This window comes from Choloepus didactylus, chromosome X, assembly GCF_015220235.1.
Source record: "Choloepus didactylus isolate mChoDid1 chromosome X, mChoDid1.pri, whole genome shotgun sequence".
NCBI lineage: Eukaryota > Metazoa > Chordata > Mammalia > Pilosa > Megalonychidae > Choloepus > Choloepus didactylus.
This window is the reverse complement of record NC_051334.1, coordinates 70245522-70271225: the sequence shown is the minus strand read 5'-3', so window position 1 is coordinate 70271225 and position 25704 is coordinate 70245522. Positions and strand designations below refer to the sequence as shown.

The 25704-nt window shown below is 39.3% G+C and overlaps 1 protein-coding gene across 1 annotated transcript in view; it reads right to left on the bottom strand.

The window, feature by feature from the left end:
- Nucleotides 1-22547: 22547 nt before the first annotated feature.
- The window catches only part of AR (androgen receptor), a 196028-nt gene continuing 192871 nt past the window's right edge, over nt 22548-25704 (bottom strand). Inside the window, exon 8 of the mRNA XM_037822338.1 lies at nt 22548-25465. Within this exon, the coding sequence (XP_037678266.1) occupies nt 25310-25465 (156 nt within the window). The 3' untranslated portion in view covers nt 22548-25309. The remainder of the gene's footprint in view (nt 25466-25704) is intronic.

The following is a 25704-nucleotide window of genomic DNA, read 5'->3' as shown; positions in this document are numbered from 1 at the left end:
TTTCAGGATTTTCTGTATATAGGATCATATCATATGAAAATAGGGAAAGTTTTACTAAATACTTTCCAAATTGGATGCCTTTTATTTCTTTTTCATGCCTAATTGCTCTGGCAAGAACTTCCTGTACAATGTTAAATAACAGTGATGACAGTGGGCATCCTTGTCTTATTCCTGATCTTAGAAGGAATATTTTCAGTCTTTCACTATTCAGTAGGATATTAGCTGTGGGTTTTTTATATGCTTTTTATCATGTATAGGATATTTCTTTCTATTCCCAGTGTTCTAAATGTGTTTATCATAAATGAGTGCTGGATTTTGCCAAATGTCTTTTCTGCATCAGATGAAATGATCATTTTGTTCTTCATTCTTTGAATGTGTTGTATTACATTAATTGATTTTCTTACATTGAACCAACCTTGCATCCCACTTAATGATGGTGTATAATTATTTTGATATTTTGTTGGATATGATTTGCTTGTATTTTTTGAAGATTTTGTATTTATATTCATAAGAGATATTGGTCTGTAGTTTTCTTTACTTGTGGTATTTTTATCTGGCTTCGGTATGAGGGTAATGTTGGTCTCGTAGAAAGAATTAGGGAGTGTTCTTTATTCTTCAATTTTTTGCAAGAGTTTGAGAAGAATTGGAGTTATGTCTTCTGGGAATATTTGTGAAGCCATTTGGACCTGGGCTTGTCTCTGTTGGGATGTTTCTGATAACTGATTCAATCTCTTTACTATTAGTTATTTTGTTGAGATCTTCTATTTCTTCTTGAGTCAATGTATGCAAGTTATGTGTTCATAAGAATTTGTTCTTTCCACCTAAGTTATCTAATTTATTGTTGTACAGTTGTTCATAGTATCTTCTTATCTTTTTCATTTCATCAGCGTCAGCAGTAATGTCCCCCTTTTCATTTCTGATTTTCATGATTTGTTTCCTCTCTTTTTTTGTCAGTCTAGCTAAAGTTTTGTCAATTTTATTGATCTTTGCAAAGAGCCAAGTTTTTGTTTTGTTGCTTCTCTCTATTGTTGTTTTGTTTTCATTTCATTTATCTCTGCTCTAATCATTGTTATTTCCTTCTTACTGCTGACTTTCAATTTAGTTTGCTCTTCCCCTTCTAGTTCTTTCAGTTTTGAGGTTAGGTCTCTGATTTGAAGTCTTTCCTCTTTTTTAATGTAAGCATTTAGAGCTGTACATTTCTCTTTCAGCCTTCATTGCATCCCATAAGTTTTGGTGTGTAGTATTTTCATTTTTATTCACATCATGATATTTCCTAATTTTACTCCTGATATCCTCTTTAATCCATTGGTTGTTTAAGTTAATTTTCACTCATTTGTGAATTTACCATTTCTCCCTATGTTATTGATTTGTAGCTTCATTCTGTACTGGTCAGAAAATATATATTGTATGATTTTAATATTTTTGAACTTATTGACACTTGTTTTGTGACCCAACATATGGTCTATCCTGGATAATGATCCATGTGCACTTGAGAAAAATGTGTATTCTGCTTTTATTTAGTGCAGTGTTTTATATTTGTCTGTTATGTCTAGTTGTTTTAGTGTATCATGAAAGCTCTGTCATTCTTTATAGATCTTATGAATAAATGTTCTATCCGATATTGCAGAAATGTATTAAATTCTCCTACTATTAATGTAGAACCTTCAATTTCTCCCTTCAAATTTGTCAGTATTTGCTTCAAATACTTTTTCCTCTGCTGTTAGGTGTACATATAGTTTTAATTTTTACAGGTTCCTGTTGATTTTCCCCTTTTATCAGTATATAATAACCATGTTTGTCCCATGTAAATGTTTTTGACTTGAAGTCTATTTTACCTGGTGTGCCAGTTTGAATGTATTGTGTCCCCCAAATGCCACTGTCTTTGTAATCTTGTGGGGCAGGCGTTTTGGTGATGGTTGGATTTGCTTGGAATGTGCCCCACCCAGCTGTGGGTAATGATTCTGATGAGATGTTCCCATGGAGGCGTGGCCCCACCCATTCAGGGTGGGCCTTTATCGGTGGAGCTATATAAATGAGCTGACTTGGGGGGAGGAAACTGAGTGCAGCTGGGAGTGATGTTTTGAAGAGGAGCAAGCTTGCTAGAGAGGAACATCCTGGGAGAAAGCTGTTTTGAGGCCAGAGCTTTGGAGCAGATGCCAGCTGTGTTCGTAGCTAACAGAGGTTTTCCGGACGCCATTGGCCATCCTCCGGTGAAGGTACCCGATTGCTGAGGTGTTACCTTGGACGTTTTGTGGCCTTAAGACTGTAACTGTGTAGTGAAATAAACCCCCGTTTTATAAAAGCCTATCCATCTCTGGTGTTTTGCATTCTGCAGCATTAGCAAACTAGGACAGATTTTGGTACCAGGAGAAGTGGGGTGCTTTTGCTGCTGAGTCTGCAAATGCCAAACATGTTGGAACGGCTTTTTAAATGGATAAGGGGAAGATTCTGGAAGAATTGTGAGGAGTTTGATAGAAAAGGCCAAAACTGCTTTAAAGAGACTGTTTATGGAAATATGGACTCTAAAGATACTTCTGATGAGGCCTTGAACAGAAATGGTGAATGTGTTGTTGTAAACTGGAAGAAAGGTGATCCTTGTTTTAAAGTGGCAGAGAATTTGGCAAAATTGAGTCCTGGTGTTGGATGGAAGGAAGAATTTGAAAGCAACAACCTGGAATACTTAGCTGAGGATATCTCCAGACTACATGTGGAGGACGTACCCTGGCTTCTCCTTGCAGCTTATAGTAAAATGTGAGCGGAGAGAGATAAACTTAGAACTGAACTCTTGGGTTCAAAGAGACCAGAAGCTGATCGCTTGGAAAATTACGAGCTTCCAGGGGGTGGAATCCCTGAAGCTATAGCCCAACATGAGGATGTAACCAAATATGGAACCCAGCCGCCATTTCAGTACAAGCCAAGATTGGAGATGGAATTATCCAGAAAGGATTTGTGGAAAGTCCTATTGTCTGACGGCTTTGACCCCTGTGTGCTTCATGCAAAGCCAGCAGAATTTTTGCGAGATCTTTATAGACAGAGCCATTGCCGGTCTGGACTGGAGGAGACAGACAAGGAAAAAATTAAAGGAAAAATCTCTTCAAAGACAGAGCCATGGAGGTTGAGGTCTGGAGTCAAGAGGTCTCGGGCTGGGAGAGCGGAGCAGCCCACATGCATGGAAAGGGTGAGTTTGCCCTGGAGGTCGAGGGCGGGCTTTCCGCCTCGATGCTCTGGAAGAGTTTTGCCATTGAGGTCACAAAGAGGGCGGAGCACATTCCCAGGGAATTGGGGAGAGCCTGGCTGCCACCACACTGTTCTGAAGGGGTTGAGCGTGTGCCCCGGAGATGGAAGGGAATCCGGGAGCTGCCCCGATGTTTGAGGAGGGTGGGGCCGAGAAGGTGGTCTCCCCAATGTGTGGATATGTTGGAGCACTCACCTAAGCATTTGGAGAGGAAAGGGCTGCCGAAAAGGCCCTTAGGAAGGGTTAGACTCCCGCTCTCTCAAGCCCCAAGGATGCAACGTTGTTTTGTTAATGACTCTCAGACTTTGAAATCTAATGGAGTTTGTCCTGCGGGTTTTAGGAACTGTTTTGCTCCTGTTAACCCTGTTTTCCTTACTGTTTCTCCTTATGGCAATGGAAATGTTTATCCTATGAATGTCCCTCCTTTGTATGTTGGAAGCATATAACTTCTAACTCCACAGATCCAAAGCTAGAGGGGAATTGTGCCTTAGGACTGACCACGCCTAAATTGATTTTGATGGGATTTTGTACTTAACTTTTGTTACTGAAATGATTTAAGTTTTTGTGATATTGTGATGAAATGAATGCATTTTGTATTTGGAAAGATAATGTTATTTTGGGGTCCAGGGGGTGGAATGTGCCGGTTTGAATGTATTGTGTCCCCCAAATGCCATTGTCTTTGTAATCTTGTGGGGCAGGCGTTTTGGTGATGGTTGGATTTGCTTGGAATGTGCCCCACCCAGCTGTGGGTAATGATTCTGATGAGATGTTCCCATGGAGGTGTGGCCCCACCCATTCAGGGTGGGCCTTTATCGGTGGAGCTATATAAATGAGCTGACTCGGGGGGAGGAAACTGAGTGCAGCTGGGAGTGATGTTTTGAAGAGGAGCAAGCTTGCTAGAGAGGAACGTCCTGGGAGAAAGCCGTTTTGAGGCTGGAGCTTTGGAGCAGATGCCAGCTGCCTTCCTAGCTAACAGAGGTTTTCTGGACGCCATTGGCCATCCTCCGGTGAAGGTACCTAATTGCTGAGGTGTTACCTTGGACACTTTGTGGCCTTAAGACTGTAACTGTGTAGTGAAATAAACCCCCGTTTTATAAAAGCCTATCCATCTCTGGTGTTTTGCATTCTGCAGCATTAGCAAACTAGGACACCTGGTATTAGTATAGCCACCCCAGCTCTCTTTTGGTTATTACTTGCATGGAATATTTTTTCCATCCTCTTACCCTCAAACCATTTGTGTCTTTGAATTCAAGGTTAGTTTCTTGCAAACACCAAATAGTTGGGTCATGCTTTTTTATCCATTTTGCCAATCTCTGCCTTTTGAATGGAGAGCTTAATCCATTTACATTTAAAGTCAATACTGATAATACAGCAGTTTCTTCTCTCATTTTGTTATTTAGTCTTTGTAAGTCTTATAACTTTTTGTCTCTTCTATTAATGCTTACCTCTATATTTATTTGTTTTCTGTGTTGTACCATATTGAATGCCATCTCATTTCTATCTGGATATATTTTTCATCTATTATCCTTGTGGTCATCATGAGGTTAAAATTTAACATCCTAAATATATAATAATTATATTTGGTTTGATGCCATCTTAACTTTAATAGCAGACACATATACCTTTCCTATATCCCTCTGTTCCCCCACCATTTTTTTTGTACTTGTTACCCCTTATATCTTTGTGCATTGTATGTCTAAAGACATAGATATTTCAGTACTTTTTATTCATTTGCATTTCAGCTTCTGTTGGAAGTGAGAAGTGAAGTTACATTTGAAACAATACACTACAATGATACTGGCATTTAAAATTACCCAAGTGGTTACTTTTATCACAGGTATTTATTTCTCTATGACACCTTGAACCACTGTCTAGTGTCCTTTACTTTCAGTCTGATGAACTCCCTTTATCATTGTTTGTAGGGAAGGTCAAGTGGTGATGAACTCCCTCACTTTTGGTTATTTGAGAATGTCCTTTTCTCCTCCTCATTTTTGAAAGAAAAATATCATCAGATATAAAATCCTTGGATGAAAGCTGTTTTCTTTCAGCACTTTAAGTGTTTCAACCCACCGTCTTCTTGCCTGCATGGTTTCTGATGGGAAATTGGCACACAATATAATTGGGGCTCCCTTGAACATCACATGTTGCTTTTCTCTTGCAGCTTTCAGAACTCTCCTCATTTCCTTTTGATAATGTGATCAATGTATGATGGAGTGTGATTTTCTTCATGTTTATCCCATTTGGTGTTCTCTGAGCTTCTTGGATGTGCTTTCATGTCTTTTGCTAAGTTTGAGACATTCTCTATCCTTATTTCTTTGAATATTCTTTCTGCCCCTTTCTCTCTTCTCCTTTTGGGTCTCCCATAATACATATATGTGTGCACTTGATGGTTTCTTATAGCTCTCTTAGGCTATTTTAACTTTTAATATTTATTTTCTCTTTCTGCTCTCAGCTCGATTCATTCCAAGCATCTTGTCTTCAAGTTTACTGATTCTTTCTTGTGCCAGCTTCAATCTGCTCCTGAAACCCTCCTGGAAAATTTTAATTTCAGTTAATTTGGTCTTCACCTCCACTAGTCCTATTTGGTTTCTTTTAAAAATATCCATCTCTTTACTAAGACTCTCATATTGCTCATTCATTGTTTCCCTGATATGCCTTAGTTCTTTTTCTGTATTTGCTTTCATCTCCTTGAGCTTCTTTAAGATCATTTTTTAAAGTCTTTAGTTGGTATGGCCATAGTCTTGTCTTCACAGTTGGTGTTTTCTGGATTTTTATCCCCTTCCTTTGAATGGCCCATCATTTCCTATTTCTTTGTCTTGTATTCTTTTGTTGCACACTGTACATTTTAATATTTGGAAATGTTATCTCCAGGATTTATTTCCTAAGTTATGTTTCTTGGTTTTGTAACAAGATGGTGATAAGACAGTGATTTTCTTGAGCTTTAGTCCTCCTATCAGGAAGGTGTGGCCAAGGCAAATGCAGTGTTAATGGTTTTCTCTGTCTTTCTGGGCCTTGGTCTTGTCCTGTGCTTCTGCTTGTTTGTTTCTTTGTAGTCCTCCTGTTTATAGGAGTTTGGTTTTCCCTGCTGTTTTCCAGGGACAGACCTCCCTTTCCTGGGTGTATGACGCTGATGCTGGCAGGCTTTGGCTCCAGACTGTCAACCTCTATAGTTTTTGATACTCTTTTCATTTCCTCAAGATGCTTTTGCCTGGATGGCAAATTCTGGGAGGAAGGACACACTGGAGAGGACTTTCCCTGTTCAGCCTTCCTCAGCCAAAATGGGGCCAGGGACCCACAAATGGGGCTCTGAGTGGCTGCAAAGTCCCCTGGGGAAGGGATCAGGAAGGGTGCCAAGAGCTTCTCCAAAGTCTCCCCAAAGCTGATCTTTCCTGGCCTACCCAGCAAATGCAGCTCTTCAATTAAATGTTCATTGAAGCCCTGAGGAATAGCAGCATCTTTCAGTCTCCACTGCCACTGCCCCTATCTAGGGAGGGTTGAAACAATGGTTGCTGCAGCCTTTGTCTAGGAAAGTTGAAACAATAGTTTTAGAGCTGAGCCACCAGCAATGTAAATTCACTAATCAAAAGCTGTGATCAGTGATCAGCTGAGCCAATCCACATTCTTGAGGAAGAGGATTTTTATGTTTCTTTCTGTCACCAGCAAGCTAGTGGGTGGCTAGACCCCATGGTGGCCTGTCACAAGAGTGGGGAATGGGTGATAGAAGCTGCCACATACAGAGAAAAATTTACTACTCCTTACTGTAATTTATCAGCTTTTTCTTCCTGCTCTTCATTCAGTGTTGTACAGTATTCTTCAGGCCTCTGGAGTTTCAAAATAGTTATTTCTGACAGCTTCTGCCTGTTTAATAGTTGTTTTGGTGGAAGAACTCTGTACTGGCGTTCCCTACTTGGCCGTCTCCCCATAAGCTTCCTACAAACACCCTCTTAAACAAATAATGGGTCCAAGAAGAAATACCAAAGGAAATTAGGAAATATCTTGAAGTGAATGAAAATGGAAACACAATGTACCAAAATTTATGGGATGCAGCAAAGGCAGTACTGAGAGGGCAATTTATAGTTTTACATGCTTACTTTAAAAAAGAAGAAAGAACACAAATCAGAGACCCAACCTCACAACTGCAGGACAGAGAAAAAGAGCAAATTAAACCCAAAGAGAGTAGAAGGAAGGAAATAACAAAGATTAAATTGGAGACAAAATAATAGAGAATAATAATAAAAAAGATAGTATCAGCAAAGCTAAAGTTGGTTCTTTGAAAAGATCAATAAAGTAAACAAACCATTAGATTGACAAAAGAAAAAAGAGATAGATTGCAAATAACTAAAATCAGAATTGGGGTTATTACTAACCCCAAAGAAATAAAAAGGAATATAAGACAATATTATGAACAACTGTATGCAGACAAATACATAACCCAGATGAAATGGACAAATTACTAGAAACACACAAATGGCCTACACTGACTCAAGAAGAAATAGAAGATTTCAACAGACCAATAACTAGTAAACAGATTGAATCAATAATCAAAAACCTCCCAACCGAAAAACACAGGATCACTTGGCTTCTCCAGCAAATTTTACTGAACTTTCGAAGAAGAATTAACACCAATCTTGCTTAAACTCTTGACAACTTTGAAAGGAGGGCACACTTCCTAACTCATTCTGTGTGGCCAACAACAACTTAATACCAAAGTCAGATAAGGTCACCACAAGAAAAGAACATTACAAATCAATATCCCTTATGAATTAAGAATCAAAATTCCTCAACCAAATACTAACAAACTGTATCAAACAGAATATGAAACAAAAGTAAACCTTGATCAAGTAAGAGGTATGTCATGTATACAAGGGTGGTTTAACATAAGAAAATCAATTAATGTAAAACACCATATTAACAGAATAAAGGGGAAAAAACTTGATCATCTCAATTGATGCCAAAAAGGCATTTGACAAAATTCAGCACCACTTCTTGATAAAAACATTTAAGACAGTAAGAATAGAAGGAAATCTCTTCAGCATGAATAAAGAGCATATATGAAAAGCCCACAGCTAACTTCCTACTTAATGGTGAAAGACTGAAGGGTTTCCCTCTAAGATCAAGAACAAGACAAGGATGCCCGCTATCACCAGTGTTACTCAACACTGTACTGGAAGTTCTTGCCAGAATAATTAGGCAAGATAAAGAAATAAAAGACTGGAAAGGAAGAAGTATAACTTTCCCTATTTGCAGTTGACATGATCCTATATACAGAAAATCCTGAAAAAATCCACGCAAAGCTCCTAGAGCTTTTAAATGAATTCAGCAACGTGGTGGGTTACCAGATAAACACCCCCAAATCAGTAGTTTCTATACACAAGCAATGAACATCAGAAAAAGAAATCAAGAAAAAAGTCTATTTCCAATAGAAACTAAAGTATCAAATATCAATGAAAAAATCTAACCAAGGATGTAAAGGACCTGAAAACACAAATCTACAAAACATTGCTAAAAGAAATCAAAGCAGACCCAAGTAAATAGAAGGGCATTCCATTTTCATGGATTGGAAGACAATATTGTTAAGATGTCAATCCTACCCGAAGCAATTTATAGATTCAATGCAATCCCAATCAAAATTCCACCAACCCTCTTTGCAGAAATGGTAAAACCAAAACTCAAATGTATATGGAAATGTAAGAGATGCTGAATAACCTAAGCCATCTTGAACAAGAAAGATGAAGTTGGAGGACTCTCAGTTTCTAATCTTAAAACTTTTACCAATCCACAGTAATCAACACATGGCACTGGCACAAGGACAGACATATAGACCAATGGAATCTAAATGAAAGTTCAGAAATAAGCCCTCACATTTTGACAAGGGGGCAAAGTCCACTCAATTTGTAAAGAATAGTTTCTTCAACAAATAGTGCTGGGAAAACTGGATCTCCATTTGCAAAAAGAAAGAGGACCCTGCCTACCTCACATCATTTACAAAAATCAACTCAAAATGGATCCAATACCTGAATACATGGGCCAAAACTATTAAACTCCTAGAAGAACCATCTTCATAGCCTTGTGTTATGCAATGGTTTCTTAGACTTTATTTACACTGAAAGCACAAGCAACAGAAGGAAAAAAACAGATAAATGAGACTGCATCAAAATGAAAAACTTTTGCATTTCCCTGATGGCTAATAATGTTGAGCATCATTTCATGTGCTATCTGGCCATTTGTATTTCTTCTTAGGAGAGATGTTTTCTTAAGTCTTCTGCTCATTCTTAATTGGGTTGTTTGACTTTTTATTGTTAACTTGAAGGATTTCTTAGTATATTCCAGATACTAAATCTTTATCAGTTATGTGGTTTCCAAATATTTTCTCCCATTGTGTAGGATGTCATTTTACTTTCATGATAAAGTCCTTTGATGTGCAAAAGTTTTTCATTTTGATGCAGTCTCATTTATCTGTTTTTTTCCTTCTGTTGCTTGTGCTTTCGGTGTAAATAAAGTCTAAGAAACCATTGCGTAACACAAGGCCATGAAGATGCTTCTTCTAGGAGTTTAATAGTTTTGGCCCATATATTCAAGTATTGGATCCATTTTGATTTGATTTTTGTATATGATGTGAGGTAGGTAGGATCCTCTTTTTTGTTTGTTTGTTTGTTTGTTTTTTGTTTTGTTTTTGCAAATGGCAATCCAGTTTTCCCAGCATATTTGCTGAAGAAACTATTCTTTACAATAGTTGGTGAATGGGAAGTTAGGTTTAAAATGTACCGGGTTCCTATTTGGCACAATAGAAATACTTCAGTAATGGATGGTGGTGATGGTAGCACATCATTGTGAATGTAATTAATGCCATAGAAATATTTATCTAAATATGTTTAAGAGGGAAATGTTAGGTTGTAGATATGGTAATAGAATAAAAATTTTAAAAAATTCATGGAACTCTGCTAACAAACAGTGAATGCTAAGTTAATCCATGTACTATAGTTTATGATACAATTATAAAATTATGCTGTCATCAATTGTACACAATGTTCCACACCAGTGCAAGTTTTACATAATATGGTGTTATATGGTAATCCTGTACTTTATGCAGGATTGTTCTGTAAACCCATAACTTCTCTAATAAAGAAAATAAAATTATAAAAATAAAATCATGCATGCCCTCAAACACCTAGAATATGACTTACAAATGAGAAACCTTGTTCAGATTATTCCTTCATCCATTATATGCAAAAGTTAAAATAAGCAATTGCAAATTATAGAAATTTAATAGACATTCTGTAATTTTGTTAAAAAAAAGATTGCACAGAATTACCATATGACTCAGCAATTACACATAAATCTATTTACCCAAGAGAAATGAAAGCAAATGTTCACATAAAATCTTGTACAAGAATGTTTTTAGGAGCATTATTCCTAATAGCTAAAAACCTGAAGGAACCCAAATGTTTATAACTGATGAATGGAGAAATAAAATGCAGTATATCCTTAAAATGGAATATTATTCAAGAATAAAAAGAACTGACATACTGTTACATGTTTACACAACATGTGTAAACCTTGAAAGCATTATCCAAAGTGAAAGAAACCAGTCACAAAGAACCATATATTTTATGATTTTCTTTATGTGAAATGTCCAGAATAGGCAAGCCTATAGAAAAAGAAAGTAGATTTCTGGTTGCCTAGCACTATAAAGGATTGAGGGATTGGAGGGTAATGGCTGAGCATTATGGGGTTTCCTTTTGGAGCAATTAAAAATATTCTATAATTGAGAGTAGTGATGAATGCAAAAACTCAAGGCCATTGAATTAAACACTTTAAATGGGTTAATTGTATGGTATGTGAAAAATATCAATAAATCTCTTAAAATTAAAAAAGCAAAGCAAAACAAAATAAAGACAATAGGCAGCAGGCTGGATTTTATTTGGCCCAAGGGCTCTAATTTTCTGGCCCCGTCCTAGCAAATGGATTATTTTCCTATATATTCTACATATGCTTGAAAAGAATGTATATTCTCCACTGTTGTGTCTAGTGCAGTATATATTATCAGGAAAATTAAATTTGCTTAATTCTGCTGTTTGAATCTTCTACATCATTGTTGATTTTTGGTCTGCTTAATCTATCAATTTTTGAGTGAGGTGTGTTAAAAATCTCCCACTATACTATTGAACTTGTTAACTTTTTCATGTAGCTTCAATTTTGCTTTATATATTTCAAAGTTTTGTTATGAAATGCATACAAATTTAAAATGGTTTTATCTTCCTCGTAAACTGGACTTTTTAATAATTATGAACTTTTTGTCATAAAGTCTATTTTGTCTATTTATATAAATGCACCAGATTTCTTTGTTTCCTGTTTCCCTAGTATACATATTCCATCCTTTGACCTTGAATTCATCTTCTTAATTTAGCTATTTTAATGTAGACACTTAATAAAGTCCAAAATTACTGGGCATCTTTATCTTCTTCAATAACTGAAGGACATTAGAACTCTATCTCTGTCCAGTTTTCAAATTCTACCTTTTTATTTTTCCCTACAGATTAAGCACTTTTACTTTTATATATAGTCAATGTTTATTTGGATTTACAAATGTGTTTATCAGTATCTTTGCTCACTATTACCCCTTGCATCCAAGATAATTTTCCTTCTGTGTGAACTCCATCTTTAAGAATTTCCTTCAGTCAAAGTCTGTTTTACAATGTCTTTATTTTAACTCTCTTGAATTTTGCTGGGTACAGGATTCTGTCAGTACATTGACATTATGATTTCACTATCTTCTGCTCCTGCTATTATTATTACTATTATTATTAAGTTTATCATCAAATTGCTATTTATTTGTAGGTTAGCTGTTGTGTTCTTGTTTCTCTCCACTCTCACTGACTGTTTTTATTATCTTGTCTTTTTCTTTAGTATTCTATAAAGTCACTATGTTGTGTCTAGGTGCATATTTCTTTTTATTTGATTAGCTTTGGATTTGTTGGACTTCAGGGTTTTAAAGATGAATATCTTTCTAACAATTTTTAAGCATTCTCAGTTGTATGTATTTGAATATTGCCTCTTTCCTAGTCTATGGTCCTGCTCTGGAACCCTGGTTAGATGTATATTATATCTACTTTCTTTATCCTTATTTCTCTTAACCTCGCATATTTTCCATTTTATTGTGTTTCTGCACTACATTCTGGATACTTTATTAGCATCCATCTTCCATTTCCTTAATTCTCTTTAATTGTGTATAATCTGTTCTTTAATTTATCAATATATTTTTAATTCCACTATTTTACTTTTTATTTCTAGACCTTCTGTTTTGCTCTTTTTGTATATGTTGGTTGTTCTTTATAGTCTCTTGTTCCTTGTTCATATTTCAAGAATTTTAAATCTTTTTAACCATTTTAAATAAAGTCACCTACGTATTTTATGTGTGACAGTTCTGTATTCTGAAGGTTATGAGTCTGATTTTGATTGCTGTTTCCACACACTTTTATTCAGGGTGTCTTGTTTCTTTGTGTGTTTTTTAACTTTTGAGTGTGAGATGCTCATTTTCTTTGGACTTTTACCTGTAAGAATTTTGGGGGCCTGTGTGAAAGTTGCATTCTTTCACAGAAGATTTGTATTTGCCTTGCCAATCACCTTGGGAAGTGATGATCTTGGATCTCTAATTATGGTTTTTCAGATCTCCTAAGTATTTTGGATTAGGATGACACATCAAATGAGGACCACTTATGGTTATGAATTTTCATGGGATTATTTTCCCTCTCCACCCATTGTTCAGGTGGAGAGATAGATTTAATTCTAATTCACCCTTACACTGAGGTTAGGGCCCTTTAGGGTAGCATCAACAGAATCTGGTAAAAATCCTCTGGGCAAAATATGACTTTGACACTTTCCTCCAGGGTTCCTGATTTCACTTTCTTTTTGACCTCTATGGGTTCCTTGCTATCATATTGGTTTAGCAATGAATTTTAAAAGGTTAAATTTATATTTCACTCAGCCTTTTAATAGTTTTCATTGACAGGATAATTCAGGGTATCTAGTAAACCATTCTGCTAGAAATAGAACTCTACAGCCAACTTCTAAAATAACAATGCTTCCTCCCTGTTGCATATTTAAATGGAATATTACTAATTTCTAGCCTGTCTTCCTGATAGAGTTCATGTAAGTATCCAGTAAGATGGAGAATATAAAGCATTATTTAGACAGCAGTGGATTGTTATTATAGGTAACTGCAAACCAGGCTAGTTGTTTGGGCTGAGTAGAGGAAAATTCAAAGTTTAGAGGAGTGAGAGCACATTTTTAGTGGGAAAATCTGGGTAAACATCCTGGAGTTGGCTTTTGAGCTGAACCTTGATGGGTGGGAAAGATTTTCCAAGGCAGAAATGGAGGAGGGTATTTCATATGGAGGGAGCACATGAACAAAGGATAATCAGATGTATTGCTCTATTCCCAAAGCCAGACTTTTGGTCTGGTCTTTTGTCCATTAATGCTTATCCAATGTCATTGTTTATACTGTGGTTCTTGGCCTTGAACATTAATAAAGTCCATAGCACCCAAATCCCAGGGATTCCCTAAGCAGCTACTGTTGACACATTTATTCTGGATAGGAGATTTTTCTAGCGGGGCCTTTGGCCCCTATCAAAATAGTCCAGGTGCAGAACGACCCAAAGAACATTCGTAGAAATATACTCCCACTAAGATTGATAGGTGTGTGTGGTTGGCTGGTGTGCTGCAATTGTGAAACAAGTCATACCTGATGTATAGTCAAGGAGGGTGGAGACTGGGCATGTGCAATTAGAGCAAACTCCACCATTGGTCTCATTTAGGATACAGTATTCTAAAATGTAGGGCTAAGATTAGAGGCATTGGAGTGAGACAAAGTTGGAAATTCCCAGATCAACAAACTTCTCATTTTAACCAAATGTTTCACAGAGTCTAAGAAGGCTGGAGGAAAGCAGTCTAGTTATCTCCTTTGTTCTACAGATGGGGAGACTGATGCTCAGAGAGGGGAAGGGATCTGCTTAAGGTTACCTGGCTGGTTATTGGCAGAACCTCATATTCTGACCCCTGGTATAATTCGTTTTCCTCCTGTCTGCCTTTATAGACAAATATGCTCATGGGTTCTTTGGCCACTTGCTGAACTGCTGCATCCCAGGTACTTGTAACCAGAGAAAGGAGAGGGGAACAAAAGCCTTGGCAAGGCACTTGGAAGAGGGTAGTGCTGGAGATCATTCTCTTTTCCAACAGGATTCTTCTGAAATTTGGGCTGGAGGCAGGTACTCTGTAAAATCTTAGGCTCATGTACACCAGACATCACTGTTCCTCCTGGAGTGGATAGGGTATAATGCTCCTGTCCACTACTGTCTTACTTTGAGCTCCTTGGGCTACTTTATAAAGACTTTGATAAAATCAATCAGTCTTTAAAAAAAATATAGTGTAGTAAGAAAAATCATAGACTTTGTCAATTTGGGTTTGAGTCCAGGTTTGTTACTTAGTAGTAGCATACGGTCGCTGAAAATAATTTTGGGTCAGAGCCTCAGTTTCCTTATTTATATAAAGGATATAATTGTACTGACCTCATGGGGTTAATGTGAGGATTTTATAAGGTAAATGTTATAAGGGCTTAGCATTTTTCTTGTACATAGTAAGTGCTCGATACATTTTTATTATCTTTATTATATTTTGTTGTTGTTGTTATTCTGCCCTTGAATCAGACTCTACGTCACCTAATATTACATTCTCACCCAATATATTTCAGAATAGCTTCCATTTCCAAAACTAATTATGTTACAGCTTTGACCAAAAATCCTTAGTTATCTCAACTTGTGTGCTATAATCCATTGTGAGGTGTGGCAAATAATTTGTTGGTAACATTTTAAACATCAAAGCTTGTGAATAGTTTTCTTTAAAATACACTCTAGGTGATGCAAGTTTTTCTTTTTAATATTGCCAGTTTCACTTGTACTGGTATTTTCTAAGTGGCAGAGAGAGGAGCTGAGTGATAGCTCTGTGTCAGGAATTACATATAATTATTATGGCTCCCTTGAGAGTGTGTCACATATGTGACCATTATCTACCACATGTGGCAACTGAGGACAACTGGCCTACAGGAAAAATTTTCTTCTAGCAGGATATATGAGATTTTTCACAATGGGCCTCCACCTAGACTTATCTCAACTCCTACACCCCACTGCTTCCCATTTGCTTTGACTATTCCAAATCAGAAGCCATACTCTTTCTTGCTTCCTGTGCATTCATCCATGCTGTTCCCAATGCCTTGGTTGCCTGCCCAGCTCCCTTCTCTTCCTGTGGAATTTCATCTCATCATTCAGGGTCTGAATCAGATGTCACCGCCTCTGGGTAGGTGTAATATTGTCTCCTCTGTGCAACTCCAGCATTTTTTTCTAATTTCCTGATTGGATAAATGAAAAATGCCTGACACCATTTCGCACCAATTTAGTTGCTTCTCACAGCCTGCACAACCCCTTAATATGATGCTTCTGCTCCTTTCTGAGGCTACCTCTCTGCCTCTTGTTGCTCCATGTTTGTAGGTGTTATCTCAGGAAGGCCAATGACAGATGCAGGTGGCACAGTAGGCAATACAAGCTGTCACCACAGAGACCCCTGACACATTTCAAAAATTGTGCTGCCAGGTTCTGAGGTCTTTGAGATCAGTTTCATCTGTCCAGTAACTGTACAGAGTTCATAGTTGTTGCACAGTCTTTGACTAAATGAAAGAACCAATGGATGAGGGAATGATTGGATACTGTTTCCCTGTAAGGGGGCCCCTGCAGTCTTGTGAGGCAATGGGATTCTCCCATAAGATTGGTCTTACCCTAACATTATTCACCCTTGGCACTGTGCACAAGCATCAAAAGGGCCTGTCTCCTTTTGGGAGATGTGTCACTTCCCAGGTGGTGGGTGATGTGCTTCTCACAACATCTGGTTGCTCTGCTTATCTGTTTTGTGGTCTGAGATCTGAAGTGCCTTATGGATTGGGGCTTAAGGCAGCTTTTTGGGGCACGGAGATTTTCTGGGAAGCAGCTAGTCCAAGTACCCAAATGGCCTTCTCCTTGCTTGAAGACCCCTCAGGAAGAAGCTGAGGAAAGAGAACTTGTAGCCCAAAAAATTGGTGGCAGGATAATCTGAGGATATGAATCACCTGCATCTGCCCTTTAATTTGGAAATTCTCATAATTCTGCATGTCTTAAAAACTTCTAATTTTGCTTCTGTGGTCCCTACCCCAGATCCTCCAAACACCTTTCTCCTTCCCTCTCCCTACCCCACGGCAGCATGAAGAAAGCCTCTGGGATGTGGGCGGTAGGTGAAGAAGGTGCTGAAGTTGGGGTAGAAATCCTTGGGTCCTATACATGGCAGCCAGTTACAACTAGAAGTGGAGGCTCTCTGACTAGGGCTCCATCCCAGTGTCCAGGGGATGGAAGAGGTTCTCAGGGACCCCACCAACTTGGCATGCTGCCTGCAGACACATGAAGGGGCTGTGAGCTGGGTGTTTTAGGGCCAGTTCCTTACCTGGTTTCCTAAATTTAAGAATAAGAAGTTTAATCTAGATGATGCCTGCGACCCCTTTCTAGCTTTAAAAGGCAGCAATTCTAAATCTGATGCTAACCCAATATCTTCAGAGGGATGGATATTGGAGGGGTTGGGGTGGGTGATAAGTTTAAATCCCAGACTGGCCTGGCTTAAGTTATTTACTAGACTGTAAACTCACTGAAGCACAGACAGTGGCTTATTTAACATTGATTTGTTGCTACAATTTATCAGATAATTTAAATGGTAAACAAATTGTTTTACTTCTGAACTTTTTCCCCATCCATCAAGGAGTTGATAGTATCTATTACACAGGATTCAATTGTCATTTTTACCCCCTCCCTCCCAGGTGTTCAGTAAATGTTTGTTGAATGCATAGGTGGTGATTGTAGCTCCAAATTTATAATCTTTGGGAGAGTAAAAGGACCTTTCCTTTCCTCCTTATGTCATGATTAAGAAAGGTATTGCTCTGTGAGCAATAAGCATGGTTTCCAAATTGGAAAGGACTTACCATCTCATCTAGTCCTAATCTGTACCCCACCCCACTTTACGATACATTCATTTTCTAGATGAGAAAGCTGAAATCCAGAAAAGGGAGAGCCTTGTTCAGTGTCATAAAGTTAATCCGCGGGTTGGAATCCTGGCTATTCACTTAGCTGTGTGACCAAAAGCAAGGCACATACTGGATTCCTGGCTTCAGGGTTTTTCCAAACCACCATGTGTCCTGTGGTTCCCTGACCTCTTGCTTTGCTACTTCTCAGAAAATCTATGTGGGATGCTAACCACCTTAGCTCTTTAGGCAGGAACTGAGTGATGAGTAACGTCAAGCAGGGTGGACTGTGAGGTCACCCTCTGTTGGTACAAGGGTAAGGGCATAAGCAATTATGCTCAGAGAAGTTCCCAATCTCACCTCTCCTCTCAAACATACTCACTCTCTTATTTAGACACACATACACAAACACCAAAAATATCCCAAGAATCTCTTGTTCTTTTCTCTCTACCAAATGCTGATATCATAAACGTGAGAAACCCATCCAATCTGAGAGAGTCGATGACAAACATGGCTCAAGGTGGAAAACCTCAGGGGTTCTGGCATTTTAACAGGTAGAAATGTAAAGAATAAACCCACCAAATCTGTAATATATATTCTCACTGAATCCCCAAACCAGTCCAAGAGGAAGGCATTGTGAGAACCCCTATTACAGGTAAAGACACTGAGGCATAGAGAGCTTGCCTATTATTCCTTATAATGCTTGTCACACCTCATTGATGGCCTGTATCTCAAGCCTAGAAACTCAACTTGGTGTCTCATAAATATACAAACTAACGGTAGACTGGAAGAGGCCTTTTTTGAACTGAAGGAAACAAAACAAGGCTGGTTCGGATTTTACCTGGGTGATTGAGGATGGTATTGCCCCTGACAAACAGTGGAGGACGTGAATGTATCCATTGTTTATCTGAAGCTTGGCAAGAAGAGGGCAGTGATGGCTCTGCTCATTTTATGCTCCCATAAGGATGAGGGAGTGAGAGTGAGCAGCTGGGCTTTGCATGGCTTTCCCCTGGCTGATAAGCCCAGGGTTTTGGATGAGAAGTTGTGATAAACAGCCAGTGTCCATCTGTGTTTTCCAGCTCAGACTCTTTGATTATTTCGTGGTCCCAAGTTAACCTATTTTAAGGCCAATGCCAGGCAAATTTACAACCCCTGTGAGACTTTTAAAAATATATGAAAGTCAAATGGCATAAAAGGTCACTGGGCATGATAACAACTCTTGACTTCAATGAAGACAGCAAATAAAAAGTGTTAATTAAAAGAATTCTGATGGCATTCATCTGAAATTTTAAATTGTTTTATGTTTTAACAAATTAACAATGGTTATAAGAAGACATTAGCAGCTTTTCTCGGGTCCCCTGTTAACAATAACTAGAGCCTGCAGCCACAACAGGTGCTGTGGCCAAGTTTTAGCTGGCAGGCCAATATTTTACACAATAGATGACATTTCTGAAAGCAGAGGCAGAGACAAACCCAGAATCACACATGTATCCCAACAAATAAATTTCTGCCATTTTTAATTGTATTTAGAGAAACAAAAGATTCCAAGATTACAAAAAGAAGAACGGAACACTAGCTCTTGGAGCTAGTCCTGCTGCCCAGTGGAGGCCAAGTGCCTCTGTGAGAACTGAAGCTCCATCGAAAGAATTTTCAAACAAAATTAGTTTCTTTTTCTTTTAATTTTTATACTATGTTTTCACTCTCCCTCCCTCCCTCCCTCCATCCCTCCCTCCCTCTCTCTCTCTCTCCCTCTCTCTTTCTCTATTTTTCCCTCAACATAAAAAATTAACTCTTATCTCTGGTTACATAGTATGCTCCCTCCCTCTGGCAAGTTAATCTCAAGGACAGCACAATGTCATGTCTTGAGGCACTCCCTAATCAATGTTTCAGTCTAGGGGAAAGCAAAAAGGTGTCACCAAGTGGTGAGAGGACTCTATCTTTTTAATTTTTTTTATTTTTGGCCTGGGTCACCCTGATAGTGGCTGCCCTTAGCACCCAAGTGGCTTCTAAGATAGTACAGTCCCACAGGCACTTTGCTGCAGGACAGTTAGCACCAAGGGCTAAGCTTGTGAGAGTCTGCAGGCCTAGCCTGTCTGCTGTTCAGGGTAGAGAGTTCTATACTGTGAGGTAGCAGCCAGGGATGGCACTACCACAGCTGTAACATTTGAGAATTTTTTTTCCTTTGAGGTATGGATATACGTATGTTCCAGTCTTTGGTAGCCAATGGAGTCTGCAGCTACATGAGAGCCTTGTTAAGTAGCATATATGGGAACTATTTCAGGTCCAAAGGGCCATCTAGTTCATAACTTCTCATTTAATTCCATAAAAGGCTAAGGGACAAGTGGGACAAGGAATCAGCATCCCAGCTATATTGAATCGGGGTTGGGAAACATTCCATGTTTATGACCTATTTATTCATTGGTCAAGTCAAATGGAGATGGCTGATTCAAAAGCTGTTTTTCCCCCTAAAAATCCACCTGCTAAATTCAAATAACTACCACTCTTTTTTGGCAGATAAAAGGGGGAGAATTCTGATTGGTTTGTTACCTCAGCTGAAATATCTGAAGAGGTGTGATTAATGTGGATACTTTCTGCCTTCACCTAGAAATGGTTGAGGATTGGGAGGTTCTGGGCAACAGTCCCCAGTGTCAAATTCTTAATTAATCAAAGGAAAACACCCCTACCCATGGGCAGAGATGGACTTGCACCTACAGAGATACAAATTCTGGTACATTGACAAGTCTTAACAGAGAAAAACACATTTTCGTTTATCAAAATCTTTATAGAATATCTCCAAAACCAGAATTAGAGAACAGATACCCAGCAGCAAGAGCACCTCAATCGCATTTGATTTAATTGTGTGAAAGATGGAGCACCTGCTCTGGTTCCCAAGTGTAGGAAACTGCCCTTCTCTCACAGGATGGTGAAGATCAAGGAATGCCTTTCCTTCTCCCAACCACTCAGGTCCCATTGGGGGTAAGATGGCTAATCATTTGGATGGGCCTTTGGCGTCAAGTCTGGGACTTTCTTGTGGTCAATTCCAGTCAATTCCAATGAGTCTCCACCACCCTTTCCACATTCATCTGTCTTGGGTTAGTAAAGTGCATTAGATTATGTACTCTACCCTTTTACCCACTCTGTCCTTTTGTAAGGCCTGTGGGTCAGGTCTCAATAGGGGCACAGATCTCCTAGTTATTGAATCAATCCATGTGTCTTGTCCATTCTGAGAGGACTTCTAAAATGTAACTGCAGCCTCTCTCACAAGTACATGGTATCAGTTATTACCTGGAACCAAACATAAAGGTGCAGAGACAGGTAGAGCTATCAGAACACATTATATCTCTATATATAATTCAATTTTGAAACATGGATACAAATACTCATTTACAATATATTTCAACCCTCTGCCTTAAACTGCAGAGAACTTTTTGCGCCGTCCAAAATGGGCAGAAAAAGAGGATTTCTGCCTGCTGTCCTTCTAGTGCAAAATCTAGTCCTTTAAATGCTCCCTTTCTCAGCAAGGGCTTCACATCTTCAGATAAGCTAACATGGGTGCTAGCAAACACAGTGGTCAAGACCAGCTCCATTTCCAACCATGCAGTGATGGAGCTTCAAGAATTTGCTCAGCAACTACTAGAGAAAAAGAAAGCTTGTTCTGCTTATAAAATCATTTCATGAAGGATCCATAATCCCATTTTTTTTCCAAAATTATCTTCAACTCCTCTAAACATGTTTATTGTGGGAGAGGGGGTCCCATAAAACTCTTATTATAAGTCAGTTACCAGCAAAGTCCTTTAGTCTGTCTTTGGACAGCTAACCAAAGAGGCACTAATGCTTGCTCCCTCCCTGCCCTTAAAAATCTTGGTATCTTAGCAGATACTAAGTAATCTTTGGTTACATAATGTGATGCTTTCATCTCTTCTTTTTTGTCTTTCTTTTTAAACTGTGTTCAAGATTTTCCAAGAGATCAGTGGTAAGAACAGTCCTGCCTATAAAAGGCAGCAGGAGTAGAAACTTTCTTTTACAAGAAATGGCACATGCTAAATGGCTATTTTGATTTTAAGTTTGGGATTCAATCCTGTACTTTAGCATTCCTGGTTCCTCTGACCTCCTATTGGGGGTTAAAGCATGAAGGCCACTCCCTTGACCCAGTGTTCTCTCATCTGGGCTACTGGCACAGGACAATTCGTAGTCAGCCTCTTGTTTTTCCGGGGCCATGTGGGGGGCATGCAGGGATAGTTACTGGGCTGTCTGGACAGAGTCTCATGAAGTATAGTGCTGGTGCAGGGCTGGGAGGGGGCACAGGGAGTGACTTGGGCCTTTGCACCCGGCTGAATTTCAAGGGAAAGTGGGGGCAAGGCCACATCTGTGCTGTGCCTAATAAAACAAACACTTAGAAGCTACTTGAAGCGCCAAGTTAGGTCATTTGTGTAGTGTCAGAATCATGTAGATAGTGGACCTATTTTCTCTTAAAGTACACGTGGAATACATTTTGCTATATATGCATATATGTAATTAGAAGCAGAAAATGGACAGAGAGGGACTGTAGCACCAGCACATTATTTCTCAACCCAGACAATTACCTCAGCAACTACCCAAAGCACAGAATGAAACTCTTATTTTTTTCTACTTTAGTGCCAGTGAACATACATAAAAATATATGTATTACCGATTTTCTTTTTTCAAAGATATATGACAATCCTTCAAAAAATTCCTTTCTCAAGGTAAGGCAATTTAAAAAAATAATGAACTCTCCAAAGAACAATTATACTGCCTGTGGCATAGAAAAGCTATGGAATAAAGATTCCAACCCTTATTTCAACTCAGACGCCAGGCCTGGGACAGCTGCCTGATGAACAAGAGCCGAAACTGCCATATGACTCTTTACTTTGACCACAGAGTTCATGACCCTGGCAGCTGTCTAGATGGAGTCTTTTCCCTGGTGCTCCTTTTTCTCTTCCTCACTCTCCATCTCCATCCAGCACTGCAAACCTCTTTGGAGATGGTCCCTGTGACTTGTCCCGTAAGTGATCCTCATCTTCCAGGTCACCAGGTGAGTAGGTCTGGGTGGCCAGTTCTTCATGGGTGAGCACAATGTACCAACCACATCAGCTCTACTTGTAGAGCAGAGTGCATGCAAAATGAGACTTCTGTCCAGAGAACAATTACAATGCTGGAACATCAATGCCAAAAAAAAAAAAAAAAACTCCCCCTTTCATCCATGGGAGAAAAAAGCCAAGCTAAAACTTCCTTTACTCACTGAAATGCCAGTGCAGAAACAGTAGGCCTAAAGCCTGGTTTAGGCTGTTTTTCACTGGTTTTGCCATTTGGAAATTCAGAGTAATCCAGATGGTGCTGCTTTTAATTACACTGTTGTTTCACTGATTTTTGGCTTTTGCAAATGAAAAGCATATATATTCATAAAGACAAGAGTTACTATTGGGAAATCTATAAAGATGAAAAATTTGATAGCCAGAAATACAGAAAGGAGTGTCTCTAGTATTTACAAGGAGAGGTATTAGAATGATATAATTGAATCCATGTACCACAAAAGATGAAAATCGTTTCAAAACAGATGTAAAGGAACTATTAAAATGTAACCTAGTTTAACTGAAAAGAGTGGTGGATTTTTTTCTTTTAAAAACAGTTAAAAGTTATCCTGTGAGCTTACACAAGCCAGATGGTGTCATAGCAAAGAAAAGTGGAATTTATCCTACTCTGGAAAGGGAACCTGTCAGCTTTAGTTTTGTCCAGCAGTCTTGGATTGGCACATCAGCCATCTTAAGTTCCCCTCTCCCTTGTTATTTAAAGAAGCTATTTCACAAGTTCATTTGCCTATTAATATCCACACAGAAATCAGGGGAGGAAATCCATGTGGATCATATCACTCAGAGACTATCTTCTCAACAAGTAGAGTGAACCAACCGAAATGGGCAGCTTGGTGACTGACCCTTGATTTCTTGAATTTAGAAGTTGAAGTTAAGTGCTAAGATGAGAAAGTAAGTGGACATTCTCCCTACCCTTCGACTTAGGGGACAAATCAACAGAATAGAGGTGTGCCAAAGTACTATATTAAAGTGTCCTAGGAGCACAGTGCTGAGTACATGGGTGGCAGCCCACTCGAGCCACATCAACCAGATCTTTTCAAAAGAGGCCATGGTACCATAGAAAGTCTCAATGTTTCAGCCTCCATCTGACTAAGAGGCAGCAACAATGGCAGGGAGTCTGAATGACTATGGCCAATGTCAGAACCCAGACTCAGCAGCAGAAAGGGATGAAGAGTAAGCTCACCAGATGGTGCCCATTTGGCTTTAGACTTTGCCTCTGGAGACTTTAACTCAGTATTCAGCGTCTCCTCTTAGTTACTTCTCCCTTCTTCACATGACTTCTGCAGGTAGATGCGCTGGGTGGTTCTAGTGCCAGTATTCTTCCCACCCTAGTAATTGAGTTTTCTCTTCAACCACGGTCTGGTGGTATGGGTAGCCCCTTTAGCTGCTCTGAAGGAGAAAGTGGGTATTTCTCCATTTGGTGGGAGGGTATCATTTCTGGGGGACAAGGGCAAGACGCCAGGTTGTCCAATCCCTTTGATCCCTTGTTCCAGTTTGTCCAAGGGCTCCAGCAATCTGACAGTTCATGAGAGACTTTTGGTGAGAAATCTTTGAGCCAAATGGCATCTTCAGATAGATGTTAATGCTGTTGGTCTGCTAACCTTCTTGGTGGTAGGGGCTCTTAGCAGAGTCTGTGAACATACCCAAATAAGTAAACAACTTTCATCACCATGGCTGAAATGGAGTCTGGTGAAGTTCAAGCCCATAAAGGGAAGATGGGAGTAGCTTGTGGCTGCATGAAGTCAGGTAGAAAACTTCATTTGGGTCTTTTAAAGGTGGGAGCAAAGATAGTGGCAATGAGGGATCAAATCTATAGTGTCCTAAGCAGGAGAACAGCCAAGCCACTACTTCTTTCTCTTCTGACTCCAGTCCCAAGCTCCTCCCCGGCTCACACATGGGAAAGCAGACCTGTATCTGAATGGGGCCTTCGAAAAAGTCAAATCTCTCCTCTCCTCCTTCTCACTGGTCTTACTCTTCAGGGAAAGTGGCCAAGTTTTGGTTAAAAAGAATATTCAGTCCAAAGCTTTTAGAAACTATTGAAAGTCAATTTAATGGTGGAAGCAGAGGGTGAGTGAGAAAAGGTTTGGGGTGGGGGGAGGTGTTTACATGCAGACAACTTTAAAACAAGAAGCAGTTTTTCAGTATAATGAACTGAACTGTAGTGGAGCAGTCTAGCCCTCAGGAACCAAGGTTTGGGGCAGGTACTAGGGATCCATCTGCCCTCTGTGTCCTCTCCTCTGTCTGTCCCCTCCCAACTCAGCTTTGTGGTCACCTTGCCCTCTAATGGCATTAGCCATGGCAGGAAGGAAAGTCTCCCAGGGAGGGAAGGGTGATGTAAAAGCAGTGACTCCCCGTGGACCTACATTTTCACCTTCCTCTAGCACTGTTGGCCTCTTTGAGGATTTCTGTTTATTCATTAGTTTTTATATTTTTTAAGAGGAAAAAACCCTGGCAAGGTTTGCATTATTTTTTTCCTGAAATACCATTAACTCTCTAAACTTCCCATGGAATTAGATGAGTAAACGTTTGTGTGGCTGGCAGAGTGCAGTGCTGTATACAAGCACAACTTGACACTGGGCCACATGAGGATCATCACAGATTTAAAGAAATACAACACCATTCAAAACACAGATGGGAACCATGGCAGGGAGAGGAGCCTGAAGGTGCCATGGGAGGGTCAGATAGTGAAAAAGAGGGAAAAAATGTAGGAAAGGGGGGGAAAAGCCCAGCAAGCAGAACACAAGAACATCTTCATGACAGATAGTACATCAATAGAGAAAATCTCCCAAGGCACTGCAGAGAAGTAGTGCAGAGTTAAAACAGCAAAAGATATCTGAAAAGGGGAAAGGGGTGGGTTTGGAAATGGGGGCTTCTAAAACTTCACTGTGTGTGGAAATAGATGGGTTTGACCTTCCCAGAAAGGATCTTGGGCACTTGCACAGAGATGATCTCTGCCATCATTTCTGGAAAGTCAACGCTCACCATGTGGGACTTGATTAGCAGATCAAATGTAAATTGATGCAGCTCTCGTGCAATCTGCAGGGAGACAATAAAAGAGGGAGAAAACAGAAAACAGGATTGGCAAAGAGCTGGTTTCTGTTAAGCTCTCCCCCCACCTCTGATGTCTGGTCCTTTTAGCCATTTGTTTTCTACTCTTCCTTGTCCTTGGTTCTCCCCAGTGAGGTTGTGAGTGTGGGTGTGTGTGCGCGCACGTGTATGTGCATATGTGTGTGAGCGTGGGTGTATGTGTTACATGGTCTCAAGGGAATCACTTT